Below are 13,518 nucleotides of genomic sequence, written 5' to 3'. Positions count from 1 at the left end.
GCGACGCGCTGCAACAGCAGGAGCCGCTCATCTCAGGAGAATTTCTCTCAGTTAGACACTCCTGGAGTGTCACGCTGACCCCAGCTCGCCGCTGATATCGAGAGCATCTGCTGCCCACCGAGAGCTGCATGGGGATTCCACACGGATGGGCTGAAGTACGCTAGCAGATGTTACACACACCTGCAGTAACAGTCAAACATTTGGGAAGCGCTTGAATGGAAACGTTTGTCCGGGCTTCTGACAAGCGTTGCACACACACACACACACACGTGAGCTGTTTGCAGAAGGTGCGGCGTGTGCAGTTACACACATCCTGTGGATATGTTTGCACTAGTGAGTGCAGGTGGCGGCCCAGGAAAGTGCTGAACAAGTAGGAGAGGAGCACCTGTGAGAATGGGGGTGAACATCAGTCCTATGGAGTTGCACCTGATTATTCTATTTAACCTGTTCTTTACTTTAACTATCCTTATTGTCGCTTATTCATTATTATTCCCGATTTGCATGACTTTTCCTTTTTTTATGTTCCTCCTATGTCTGTTTTTTGGCACCTTTTTCACTGTAGTTTCAGTTGAAAAGGTGCAATTTAACAATTTAAATATCATTATTATGTCACGCGTTCTTCTTCTACGTCTGCTCCTTTCCCGCTTTTTAACATTCCACTGTCATTTCAATCACCGACTCCCCTTCCCTCCTCTTTAAACTCCTTTCTTTCTACTCCCTTGTATTCAGAGGATGGGCCCAGCGTCCCAGCGCCTGAGGAGATGTCTCTGGGTCGGCTCCTGCGGCGTGCCTCCTCCAAGGCCTCCGACCTCCTGACCTTTAACCCCGCGGCGGGGGGCACATTGATGCGCTTGGGCCTGGATGGCGAGATCATCTTCTCCAAAAATAACGTGTGTGTGCACCCGACGGAGCTGCTGCCCGGCCTGGCGGAGCACCACCCAGGTAAGGTGGGACTGACGCCGAAGGTTGCCCGTCCTGTGGAATGACCCCGTTGACAATGACCGCTGTAAAAATCAAATAAAGCAAATTCAGAGATGCCAGCTAATTCACTGGCTCTGGAAACCCCCGAGGAACCTTTTCCTCTAGCATTTGGAACCATTTGTTTTTCATCATTAGTCATCAGCAAAAACAAATCTGATTTTTTTCCCACGTTTACTCATCGACAGTTAGATTAAATCAAGATATTACTCCATATCACAGTTTTCTTTTAGACCTGGAATGAACATTTTCTGCGTTTTTCATTTCTCTATCCTTCCTTTCTTTCTTTGTCTGTGTGTTTTGCGAGGTCATCGCTGCTCAGATTCCCCTGTGAAGTCACGCTTTTGTGTTTCTATCTCTCCGCTTTCATGCTCTTCCTTTTGTTGAGGTTTCCCCCCTTCTTTTCCGACTGCCTTCCTGATTCTGCCGTGGTTGACGTGTTCGCTGCAGGCTACCTGTGCGTGCACATGGAGAAGGATGAAAGCTTGGGAACCACCCTGATTCTGACCTGGGTTCCCAACTCGCGCATCCAGAGGCAGGATGAGGAGGCGCTGCGCTACATCACTCCAGAGAACTCCCCCGTACGCAGGAATGCACGGCGCAGAGGAAGACGGTGGGAAAGCCCGTTGGTTTAAAAATGTCTTCAATGTGAAAAGACAGTAGTTCTTGTTAAATGTATTCTAATGAAACAGTCTTTGCTCCGTCCATGAGGCGAGCTATAAAAACATGATGGTGCCTTAAAACCAGCATCTCCTCCAGACCCCACTCCCGTCACCCAGCAGCCCAGGAGGAAGATGAGGATGAGGAGAGGAACATTACCAGCCGCCGCCTGGCAGAGGAGGCCGGAGCAGATCCCTCCTCGCACCAGCAGCATTTCCCTTTGGTGGGGGAGGAGTGCGACGAAGGCTCGTGTGAGCTGTCGGATGAAGTGAGCCGGGACAGCACCTTGGGCTCGGACTCGGACTTCTCCTCCCCCTTCTGCTTGTCCCCCGTCAGCGAGGCGCTCTGTGGAAGCAGCAGCTCGGTCTTCCTGGACAGCGAAAGCAGGTCAGTGACGGAGTTTAAACTGGGATTATTAATCTGATCTTCATAATAAAGGCCCCTTGTAGAGTAGACTAACTCCACTGTCCAACCTGGAACCAGAACCTGGGCGGTCTGGGCCCCACAGTGGCCAAAGGGTTAATGGACATGCTCTGTAAATGAGAAGGCACTAAATGTCATCTCCTCCACTTCTAGCTCCGCCTCCTGTCTTTTCCTCAGAGCCGTCCATCATGGCTGTCCTCACCACTGTCTCGTAGACCTTTCCCTTCATCCTCGCTGACTCTCCCATCACAGAGCACGCCTGATACTTTTCTCCACCCGTTCCATGTTTTAGCAGTTATTTGTAATGCACTCAAACTGAAACGTGCTTCTTATCGCTGTTCAGCTAAATAAGCTTGAGTTGTCCTTCTTTGACTTTGTTATGATGGATGATTTCATCAGCAGGTTCAAAGTTACTGGGTCATATTTGACACGGCTCTTTACAACATATTGCGATGACAGTTTGATGTCCTTCTCTGCACCGTTAACAACTTTTGAGAGCTTGCTCTTTGTATTCAAGTAGCCGCACCCAGCGGTTACATTAGATCATGGAATCCGTTTAACTATTCATGAGACTGTATGACGGAGCAGGTTTGACTGGTTCTACTTTGGGGTTTGGCTGTATCTGTTTTGGCTGCATTCATCACCAGATTAATTAAAGAGAGGAGTCACAAGAGCCAACGTGAAACCAGGCCAAAGCTTTAAAAATGCCAAGACCATTCATTCCCCCTCACTTGGTCTATTAATGGCAGACTGCACTGTCGACCATAAGTACTGGAAGTCCTCTACCTTTTTTTACATCTACTTATTTACTTTGATTTGCATTTTGTAGTTTGGCAAATGTTTGCGCCGGATGCCATTCCTGACGCTCCCCTCTTGGGACCTGCACAAGGGAGAAACTGGCAATGCTACGTTAGCTCCTGCTAACCCACACTAACTACCCATGAGGATGCATTGAGCTACAATAGAAATATGACATGATATTAGAATGAACTCCTGGTTAAAACAAAATAAAAAAGTCTGACAATCACGTGACAAAAATTAAATAATTCTTATTTTGCATGAATAAATAAAAAGAAAGAATCAGAATGATCGGCGACCCAATCTGACACAGAGGACCTGTCGCAGGACAGGATGCTTAATAAAGCCTTTCAAACAGAAACGGTCACTCAGCACTTTTCATCTTTGACTAATGGGCTGTAAACAGCAGCTGCAGCCAGTGACTCAGGTGGCTTTCCCAGTTCCTCTAAACCACCACAAGGTGGAGCCAAAAATAAGAGAATTGGTCGCATGAGGACTGATTTTTCACTTAGAGGCCACACGGTGGCGCAATACATTACAACTGAACGTGACCCAGGAGTGGACTGCAGGTTTGATAACAGTTGGGATGCATGAAACATTATCAAGTTTAAATTGACCTGAACCTTAATGCTTTGTCGCATCGCAAAAATGACCCCAAAAAAACAAGTCCCCAAATCCCACCGAGCGCTGGGGCCGCTCTCCAATCAAGGAAAGCCATCTGGACATCTCACAGCCGTCTTGAGTTCATGATTCCCTCCGTGGTTGTTTCCTCATGCAGCTATTTGGCCTGTCGTGCTGCCCAGATTGTGTGTGTGTGTGTGTGTGTGTGTGTGTGTGTCAAGGAGAGCGAGTCGGTGTGCGTTCAGCCACTCTCAGGCCCAGATCGCTAGAAGTGCATTCAGTGTGTGACTTGGCAGCGCTCTCCAGAGCTGCTTCACAGCTTCTAACCTTTTCTCTGCCCTTCCTCTGCTCCCTGGGCTCCACTCTCTGTTGGTGTTTCTCTTCCACTCCTTTCTCTCCCGGATTCTCTTCTGTCCATTCCTTCGACGGTATCTCACATCTTTACTTCTTGCTCATTCTCTCTGTTTTTCCTCAATATTGTCTCTTTCAGTGTTCACCTCTCAAATGCCCCCCTCCTCCTCCTCCTCTCTCTCTCCCTTTCCCATTTCCTTACTAAAGTCTGTGTGAAGCCCTTTGATTCCCAGTGCTCCCGGGGTTGTTGTGCTGGGCTGAATGTCAGCTCTCCGGATTAGAGCGCTGAAGAGAGCGGCGCAGCGGCCAAAAACCCTGGAACCCACTCAGTCTCTCTTTCTCTCTCTCCTGCTTTAATTGACACTGTTAAGGGGCCAGGAACTGGAAACATGTCACTTGGAATCATTCAAAGAGAAAGAACTGCATACGGGAGAGCAGAGAAGGATGAAAAGGGAGAGAGAGAGGAGGAGGAGGAGGAGAGTGGTGGGAGAGGAATCCACAGCAATCTCTGTCAAGCTTCTTAACAACATTCTTTCAAGTTTAACAGTTGTTTATGAAACCACCGTTGAGGTTCCTGAGGTTCCACATGAAGAATTTTAGCATGTAATTATGTCTCAGATAAGTGGTGTCCAATGTTTTTGGGCCTGTGACGCCTGTGGAGCCAAATATTTCTCACTAAGGCCACTGCTTACAGACCTTTTTTCTTGTTGTTGTTGTTGTTGTTCTTTGCCGCGGTGAAATAATTTTCGAAGCACAAAGACAAAAGAAACCATTAAAAAGTCGATTTTTGTCCCATTGTTGTTCCTCGTTTGAGCCCCGTTTTGAACTTTTCAAGTGTTGTCATTTAGATAGTTTATTCAGCACAAATCCAAAAATTCCTTTTCATGTCGGCATGAAAATTATAAATGATGCCGTAATCTCAGGACCCCTTCAAATGCACCTTGTGATTCTAGCTGAGGGTCCAGACTCAAGGAGAATACATTATTTATTACAGACTTGTATGTTTATGACTTAATGAATGGGTCCATTAATTACTAGATAAAGAGGTTTGTTTTTTTTCTTCACCCAAGCCCCTCCTTCCTTCATCTCACTGCTCCCAACCGGGATTAGCTGAAGGGTCTGGGGGTTCCTGGAGGCCTGCAGGACAACATGACCCCCCCCCCCTCCCCAGGGAACTCCCTCATGGATGCACAGATAGGTGTTATGAAGGGCCTCGGGGCAGTGGGAGCTCCCTCCGGCCTGGTGGGACATGGCGATTGTGGCAGCATGACGCCATAACAACAGCGTATCTACATAATGTGGTCTCTGTGGAGTTCGTAGCGCCGCTGCCGCCTACAGTAGGCTTGCATGGGCAGAGTCCGTGCGCTGCCGCCGACACTGACAGGCCATTAATCAGGCCCCGAGTTTCCTCTCGGCAGCAGCGGCACATGTCCTACGCCGAGAGCCCTGGACTCGCACGACGAGTTCTGCATGTTTTTCGCACTGTAATTCCCATGCCATCGGATATGGCATGAGTCACGGAGGAGCAATGAGGCGTTGCTTTGTCTTAAGGTATAGCTATTTGTATTCCAGTCTGCGGAAAAGCACCTGCTCACAAAAGAGATTGTGCAACTTGGATTGATTAGCCTGGTTGGTTTTCAATCTGCTATCCAGGAAAGGATGAGTCAGACATGTTTTATTCAGGTTGCTAATCAATCAGTCATTGTCCTCCAAAAGGACCGGCGCGCAGCTTGGCTCCGCTTTGAGTATTCTTCTGAATAGAAAACGGTAAATAAAGATCTTCTGAATGAGGCAGAGTAACTTTCATTCGTAGTAACTTCTGGTAATGATTGCCGTTATGGATGAGGAGGGCGTTTTATAGTCGTCTAATGACTGCTTCTCAAACGTTGGTGGGCTGCGTCTCTGCCAGACGTGTTTGAGATTGCATTGTGGTCATTAGCTACGGGCCTGTGTGTGTGTGTGTGTGTGTGTGTGAGCAGAGGAACCCTCGGCTCAGGTTTCAGTGCCGGGAACAACATGTTGGCGATGAGGGGGAATGACAAGGGAAATTGGATTGAAGGCAACATGATTTGTGTGTTTTTAGATTTTCTTTGTGTGTGTGTCCTTAGAAGCCTCCATGCATTCCTTCCTTTCAGAAACTTTACTGAGAGTGAAAACATCAGGGCAGCAGGCAGCTAATAAGGATTAGCTGTTAGCTGTTATCGCCGGGCTGAGCCGCACTGACTGCGTGAAACGCTCTGCAGCCGGAGGAGAAGTCGGGTCACAATTGAGATCCACGTTGACTTCCGAGTCCCAGAAAGTCTTTTCTTCTTGCCAGGGAGCTGTGCGAGGAGTCCATGAACCACTCCATGAGCTCCACCTCCAGCCTGGACAACCACGCCTCCTCCGAAGGCAGCGGCCAGCCACAGGGCATGCGGTGGGACGAGCAGCAGAAGGTTCTCGCCTTGGAGCAGTTGTGTGGCGTTTTCAGGGTGGATCTGGGTCACATGAGGTCGCTGAGGCTCTTCTTCAGGTCAGGGTTGTGTCACGTTGTGTGTGGTCGACTTCAGGACAGGCGCCGGGTCCAGCTATGTCAATGAATGAAAAATGACTTCTGGATGCCGCTAGAATGAAGTTAACCCCTTTGGATTGATTCCATGTTGTCCTGTTGCAGTGACGAGACCTGCACCAGTGGCCAGCTGGTGATAGCCAGCAGAGAAAGCCAGTATAAGATCCTCCACTTCCACCGTGGCGGCCTGGACAAGCTGGCCGACGTCTTCCAACAGTGGAAGTGTTGCAGGGAAACTCAGCTTAAAGACCAGGTAAGTTCTCAATCCAAAAAATAAATAAAAAAAGACTGCTTGGTTGCACTTTTTACAGCGTTTTCCATTCACTTTTTCCATCAGGTGCCAGTTGAGAAGTCCTGCATGCAGTTTTCCATCCAGAGGCCCGCCCTGCCCTCGGCTGAGATGCACCCGGAGGAGAAGCTTTACCGGCGGCTGGACGTCACCGTTTGGCTGCGTCACCTGAACGACGACGGGCAGGTGGAGGAGGAGTATAAGCTCCGTAAGGTATGTGTGTGACAGTGGAGGGTCAGGCTGATCTTGGCCTCCTTCCTCATTTGAGGTGTTTGGGTTTGACTCAGTCGAAGGCCGGACCATGTGACTGAATGAGGAACAGAGAAGCGCTGTTTTAAACCGGGAACATTAACATGTTTTATAAAGAGTTTCGCTTCAGCTGCCTTCCTGTCCAGCATCTTCTTGCACGCCTCCTGGTTTTGTGACTGGTGCGCTTGCCCCGCGTTTGCCCTTCATGCTCACTGTGTTTGCTCTCTATCTGCCAGGCAATCTTCTTTGGCGGCATCGATCCACCCATCCGTGGCGAGGTGTGGCCATTCCTGCTCCACTATTACAACTATGACTCCACCTCTCAGGAGAGGGAGGCCTGGAGACTTCAGAAACGGGCTCAATATCATGACATTCAGCAGAGGAGGTGTGGAACCGAGAGAGAGAGAGAGAGAAATGGATGTGTGTGTGTGTGTGTGTGTGTGTGTCCCATCATAATATGGCTGTTGGCTGAGTCCAAAAATAACATTTGAGCTTTTCTCTCGCAACACAGTGAAACCACAGATAAACCGTCACATGGCTTCAGTGCTGCCTGCCAGATTCTCATGCCGTCAAACATTAAGCCATGTGTGAGTCTGTTGTTGCGGCCGCTGAGCAATCAATACGCACAACCAGGGAAGTGTTAAGAGGAGGCGCTGGGTGTGAAATAAAAAGTCTCTGGAGAAGCAACCTATCGGTGTCGATCAAGCATTACAGAGAGAGAGAGCGGGGGGGGGGGGGCATGCATACCCTGACACACACGGGAAACCACATCTCAGAGTCTATTTGTCTTCGCCACGTAACCAAAGCGTTGAGCGTGCACGCACTTCCAGACGTTGTGCAACTCTGTCTGCTAATGAATGCGATAAATTGTTCCGGTTTCTTCTGTTCGGCCTCCGTCCGCATTTTGAGTTCGTCAGAAGGTCTTATCGAAATCAGGTGATTAAAGCCCTCGTTCTGACTCTGGTGTGGGTTCCTTTAAAGGCCGTCTGACTGGAGGGGGGGGGATCTGTGGCCACGAGCTGATCATTAGGAGGAAGGATACGCATCTGGTGTGTGTGTGTGTGTGTGTGCGTGTGTGTGTTCTTCGTCTCCCAACCATGTGGTCCGTCCTTCAGCTGGGATGGCCGAGCAGCTGTGGGCGCAATGCAGCCATAAGGAGTAGATAGACTTTACTGCACAAGCAGAGGGAGAACATTTAGGATAGATAGATCATCATCTATCTATCTATATATCTGGATTTTCATCTTTTTCAATAATAAATATATTGTCCAGCAATAACTAAAATTCCAAAGAGCTCTAGTTTTTGGTTTGGATTGGTAGAAGAGAAGAAGAAGAAGAAGAAGAAGTCAACACATTTTGACTGAACCACGTCAGCTTCAGAAATCTGAAAATGATCATTGCATTTAAGTTCTAAAATAAATAAATAAATGAAATGATAAAAACATGCACTGAAGTTCTGGGCCGCGCCCTCGAGAGGAGAGGCGGCTCTAGAGGGTCCGGGGGACAAACACTCGGCGCTGAGGCCAAACAGTTGCAGGGCATTGCATCAGGTGTGTGCTCATTATTCCTGCCGGGGCCACATGGAAAACAAACAGTGTTAATTAAATCCCCTCTGCTTGTTAGGACTCGAGCACATTAGTGACTCGCACCGAGTGCCCAGCTAATATAGTTCCGAACATCGAGGGATGGGAGGAGGTTTTGGGATTGCAGTATTATCCTCAGAGGAGTGCTTACTGGTGAAATGCACCGTCGGTCCACCCCCACGTTTTTACCTCAATAGTCGTCGCACTAGAGTAGCATTCGAGGTAAAGATATTTTGACACCAAGCACCTTTGTTTTTTTTGGGGGGGGTATCATAATTACATTAATTTCCTCAGAGACCACGGTATAAAATGTTTCTGTCCTATCATCGTGTCACAGCTTTACAAACTCGTCTTTTAATTTGTGTGCGTCCAACATTTCGACCTGCTGTTTGTGTGTGTGTGTGTGTGTGTGTGTGTGTGTGTTTACCAGACTGTCCATGAGCCCGGAGGAGCACAGCGAGTTCTGGAGGAAGGTCCAGTTCACGGTGGATAAAGACGTGGTGAGAACAGACCGCAGCAACCACTTCTTCAGAGGAGAGAATAACCCCAACGTGGAGATAATGAGGTCTGGACACTCCTCTCTATTCCCTCCCTTCTTCTTTTCCTCCACCCTCGGTCCTTGTCTTTTTCCTTTCCTTTCCTCTGCACCTTTTCATTTGATATGCTGGACCCTCGGGGGGGGGGGGGGGGGGGGGGGGGGGTAAATGAGTTTCACGCTTTATTGACTCTGACTAAGCCGTACGAGTGTGTCTGATGCGTATACCCAAAACGAATGGCTTCCTAAATGAGGAGCAGGAGGATTTAAATCGCGTATTAGTTTAGTGACACTCATCAAGCCTTCTGCTATTTGTTCAGGTATCGTGTCTCGTGCTGCGTCGAGGCCTCGATGGTGGCGGAGCCGCTCATGAATATTGCAGAGCTTTGAACTGGTAGCTCTTCAGCTGCCTCACATCTGGGGTGCTGATAGGCTGTCTGCAGAGAGCTTAACAACAGTAAAATGATTCCTTTAGTTTTCATGATCTGGCCATTCAATCCAAATGTTGGAGCTCAAACATGCCCGTCTGGGATTCAGGGTCATGAATGTTTCTTTATTTCTCTGAGACTGATACTTTATAATGCCCCCCCCTCCCTCCCCCCAGGCGGGTTCTGCTCAACTACGCGGTGTTCAATCGTGACATGGGCTACTGTCAGGGTATGTCCGACCTCGTGGCCCCCCTGCTCACCGAGATCCAGGATGAAAGCGACACCTTCTGGTGCTTCGTCGGCGTCATGGAGAACACCATCTTCATTAGCTCGCCACGAGACGAGGACATGGAGAGGCAGCTGGTAGGACGTTTCGTACATTTCTCTCCTTCAGTTCTTTCAGGTTCATAATGAAGTGCAACAGCATGAGGAGAGGAACTGTGTGCCGTTGGCCGTATTTAAATGAGGTCCTGCCCTCTGTCTGACTTTTCACTTCATCTTCCCAACGCTGCCAGAACAGCAACAAACTCTGCAGCCCTCTGCCACGATGGGAAAGTACAAGTCAGGCAACAAGTTGTAACTTAAACCCCGAATGTATTTGACCAAAATAATTGCATTTGTGCAAACTAGGCACATTTGATATGTTTTGGAGCTTTTTGGTCTTATCTGCTAAATATCTGGTACAAGGATTTCTACAAAATATGCCAAAGGTCACGAGAGGTCATGAGTTTGCGGCTACGAAATCTTTCGCTGATTGTAATCCGAGGTTCTGGCGCGCCTGCAGATGTACCTGCGGGAGCTGCTGCGTCTCATGCTGCCCCACTTCCACCAGCACCTGACCAGGCTGGGGGAGGACGGCCTCCAGCTGCTGTTCTGCCACCGCTGGGTCCTGCTCTGCTTCAAGCGGGAGTTCCCCGACACCGAGGCGCTGCGCATGTGGGAGGCCTGCTGGGCGCACTATCAGGTCGGGGCAGTTTGAACCGCTCCTCTGCACAATTACAGAGGGGGGGGGGTTCAATTTTCAAACAAAAGCGCAGTACTTACAGCACTTCATTTGCTCTCTTCCTCTCTTCGTAGACGGACTACTTCCACCTGTTCCTCTGTGTGGCCATCATTGTTCTCTATGGGGACGAGGTGACGGAGCAGCAACTTGCCACTGACCAAATGTTGCTCCATTTCAGCAACCTCTCCATGCACATGAATGGAGAGCTTGTGCTACGCAAGGTATCACATTACATGCTCTTGGTTTTTCTAGTGACATGCAAATACATGGATCCATGTACCAGTACATACTTCAAGGGGATATATTCTTCCCAGAATATTTAAACACTTTTTTTTGCATTTTATTGAATTCAGAAAGGTTTTATTTATTTCTTTATTTTTTATTTTGCCTCTTGGCGTCGAGCAGCTCTGCACAACGCTGTAGGAAAGTAGCAGTAGTATTCTGTGAGCTGCCCGAAGAGGCCTTGAGGTGTTAAATGGGATGCTGCTGCAGCACGAAGAGGATTTATGATGTGCTGCCCACATGCTCATGTTTATGGATGCTGTGTTCATGCTGCTGCAACTGCAGGCAGTGGCTTCGTGTTAGCATTCGCCCAGCATACTGTCTTTTTATTGTTTGCCTGAGCTCTTGCATCAGACACGCGCAGCTTGTAAGCTTTGGCTGGTACAATACTGAACCTTTGTGCGTTCTCTGTTATATTAATATTATTATTATTATTAAAGCACAATCATATAAATGTTCAATACATTTATATGATTGTGTCTCACCAACTTCCCTCCCTGCCCCCCCAGGCCCGAAGCCTCCTGTACCAGTTCCGCCTCCTACCCAGAATCCCCTGCAGCCTCCACGACCTCTGTAAATTGTGTGGCCCAGGTATGTGGGACAGCCGCTACATCCCCGCTGTGGAGTGTTCTGGCGAACACCCGGACTCACAGAGCTGCCCCTATGGTGGCACCTCCACCCCCCAGCCCTCCTCACCCTCCCCGTCATCGACGCCCTCGCCTTCGTCGAACTATACCACCACGCCTCCTCCGTTGGGCAAGAAAGGCTCCAAAGCCCGGGATATTTTCACCTTCCGGAAACAATCCTAAGGCGGAGCAAAGCAAAGCAACTGTTGGACTCCATCAGCCGGACTCCTTCTTGCCCCCCCCCCCCTCCTCACAGCCCCAGCTTCTAGTTTCACTGTTACAGAGGCTTTTTGTCACTTGATCCTTTCATGTGTTGCAATATGGAGCACTGCCTTACCAGAATGTTATTTACAGCATCGCTCGAATGTGCGATGAGGACGGTTTCCCTGCTGAGCAGACCAGAAGATAAGGGGGGGGGACGACGACGACGGGGGGGGGGCGACAGAATGGACAATCACCAGGCGCCGGGTTTCTACTTCAGGTTTCACTCTGCTGCTGGATTGGCATAGTTCCACGCCCTTGCTTTGCAGGGGGGGGGGTCACATCACGGTCTGAGGCAACCGGACCGGGACCCTGAGTCAAATGAAACTGGAAATCCATTCACGGGACCTGAACTCGAAAGCGTTCCTTGGTTCTCACAATGGAAGGGTTGTGCGAGCGTCTCAAACCTGAGCGAGACTATTTTAACACAAAAATCTCATCAGGCGGATAATCCAACGGATTATTTCACAAATAGGATGAGCAGCATAATCGCTGGTACTTTTGACGTTTTGTTTTTTGTTTCATTGTCACACTAGTGAATGTTTGGGTTTTTATCAGCAAAGATACACAATATTTAGCAATATTATACTCTTGCATGAGTGACTATAGAGGGCAAAACATGTTTATTAGACAGTCAAGCTCAAAGGCCATGTTTACATGATGCACATCTTCAAACACCAAACACATCACGATAGGGGCTCCACATTTCCCCCGCTGGTGAGGAAGCGTCCCATAATTCTCTGACGTGGAGTTTCCCGACAGGCGGGGGGGGGGGGGGGGGGCTCCTGTTGCCTGAGGAGCAACAGGAGCTCAGGTGCTTCCACATAACGTCTTCCAAAGAAAGCATCGACCACGCTTCTCCCCCAAACAGAGGAATTAAACCCTCCGTGCTTTACTCTGTGTTTTGTCATCTGTGTAAAAACTCTGTTATGAATTATGAAAAACCATCAGCTCCATGTCGGTGAGTGTCTTTTCCTTCACTTTCAACTTGCACTGAACGACAAACAGACCATCGGCATGAAGAATCCTCCACATGGGAGCGGAGCCACAGCGTTTTGGTTTTCCTCGCTCTCTCGCTCCCAAGCCAGACTGTGTTTAGATGCTATGGCGACCGTCTAAACATCTGGTCCTGTGCTGGACGACATCCACGGAGGGTAGCAGAGAGAGAGAAGAAGAAGAAGAGGGGAAATTAGGGCACAATGTGTTACAAATTGGGAGACATAAAGAGGAAACACAATTTGTGCTTCGCTCAGTGATCTTGTCTTTGGGATTTGCAGATGTAGTCATGTTTCTACTCGGAGCTTTTACGTGACGCTCCTGGCAGGGGGGGGGGGGGTGTTGAGAAACCGCTCCAAATTGTTCTAACTTTCAGACCGTCAATTAGCCAACCCCCCACTTCTCATGTGGTCTTTTTCTTTTTCGTTCTCTGCGGACGGCGAGCAGAGCTGCTCCTTATCAGGTGCAGCTGTTCGCTGGAAATGTCTGCAGAGTTAAGAAGATTGTGCAGCCGCATCGCAGAGTGAAGGCCAGAGATGCATCATGGGAGAATAATCGGACCTGTGTGTGTGTGTGTGTGCTTCTATGAACTTGGGAATTTAAAATCACACCGTCTGCACCGGCTCTCCAGCTCACGGCCCTAATTAACGACAACTCCACGTTCAGCGAGTTTTTAATCCACCGTCACCGAATGTACGACGTTCCCAGATTATCCACAACAATGCTGACATTTTCTTCTGCGCACCTCGTTTGCCTTCATCACGACACACGCCTCACACGTTGAAGAAACGTGTTGAGAAAATGTTTTACTGACCGCCAAAATGTACCGATCATCAAATCTCTGAATGCCTTTCTGATAATAAATGACTTGTGATTGTCATCTGGTC

The 13,518-nt window shown here is 48.9% G+C and overlaps 1 protein-coding gene across 1 annotated transcript; it reads left to right on the top strand.

Annotated features, from left to right (window-relative positions):
* Positions 1 to 761: 761 nt before the first annotated feature.
* tbc1d16 (TBC1 domain family, member 16) lies at positions 762 to 11,557 on the top strand. The gene is made up of 12 exons (XM_068750265.1): positions 762 to 942; positions 1,429 to 1,591; positions 1,738 to 2,025; positions 6,149 to 6,343; positions 6,485 to 6,632; positions 6,717 to 6,881; positions 7,154 to 7,302; positions 8,931 to 9,065; positions 9,640 to 9,826; positions 10,248 to 10,427; positions 10,541 to 10,687; positions 11,258 to 11,557. The coding sequence occupies exons 1-12, from the start codon at positions 762 to 764 to the stop codon at positions 11,555 to 11,557; spliced, it is 2,238 nt and encodes a 745-aa protein (XP_068606366.1).
* Positions 11,558 to 13,518: the final 1,961 nt, after the last annotated feature.

This window comes from Brachionichthys hirsutus, chromosome 16, assembly GCF_040956055.1.
Source record: "Brachionichthys hirsutus isolate HB-005 chromosome 16, CSIRO-AGI_Bhir_v1, whole genome shotgun sequence".
Taxonomy (NCBI): Eukaryota; Metazoa; Chordata; class Actinopteri; order Lophiiformes; family Brachionichthyidae; genus Brachionichthys; species Brachionichthys hirsutus.
The sequence above is the reverse complement of the archived record's forward strand: the minus strand, read 5'-3'. Positions and strand labels throughout refer to the sequence as shown.

What these genes read in the sequence shown, in the direction of transcription:
- tbc1d16 (XM_068750265.1), top strand. Translation starts at nt 762, where the DNA reads ATGTCTCTGGGTCGGCTCCTGCGGCGTGCCTCCTCCAAGGCCTCCGAC. An exon ending in GCACGGCGCAGAGGAAGACG is followed by an intron (nt 1,592 to 1,737) that starts GTGGGAAAGCCC and finishes CATCTCCTCCAG; the next exon opens with ACCCCACTCCCGTCACCCAG. An exon ending in AGGAGTATAAGCTCCGTAAG is followed by an intron (nt 6,882 to 7,153) that starts GTATGTGTGTGA and finishes TCTATCTGCCAG; the next exon opens with GCAATCTTCTTTGGCGGCAT.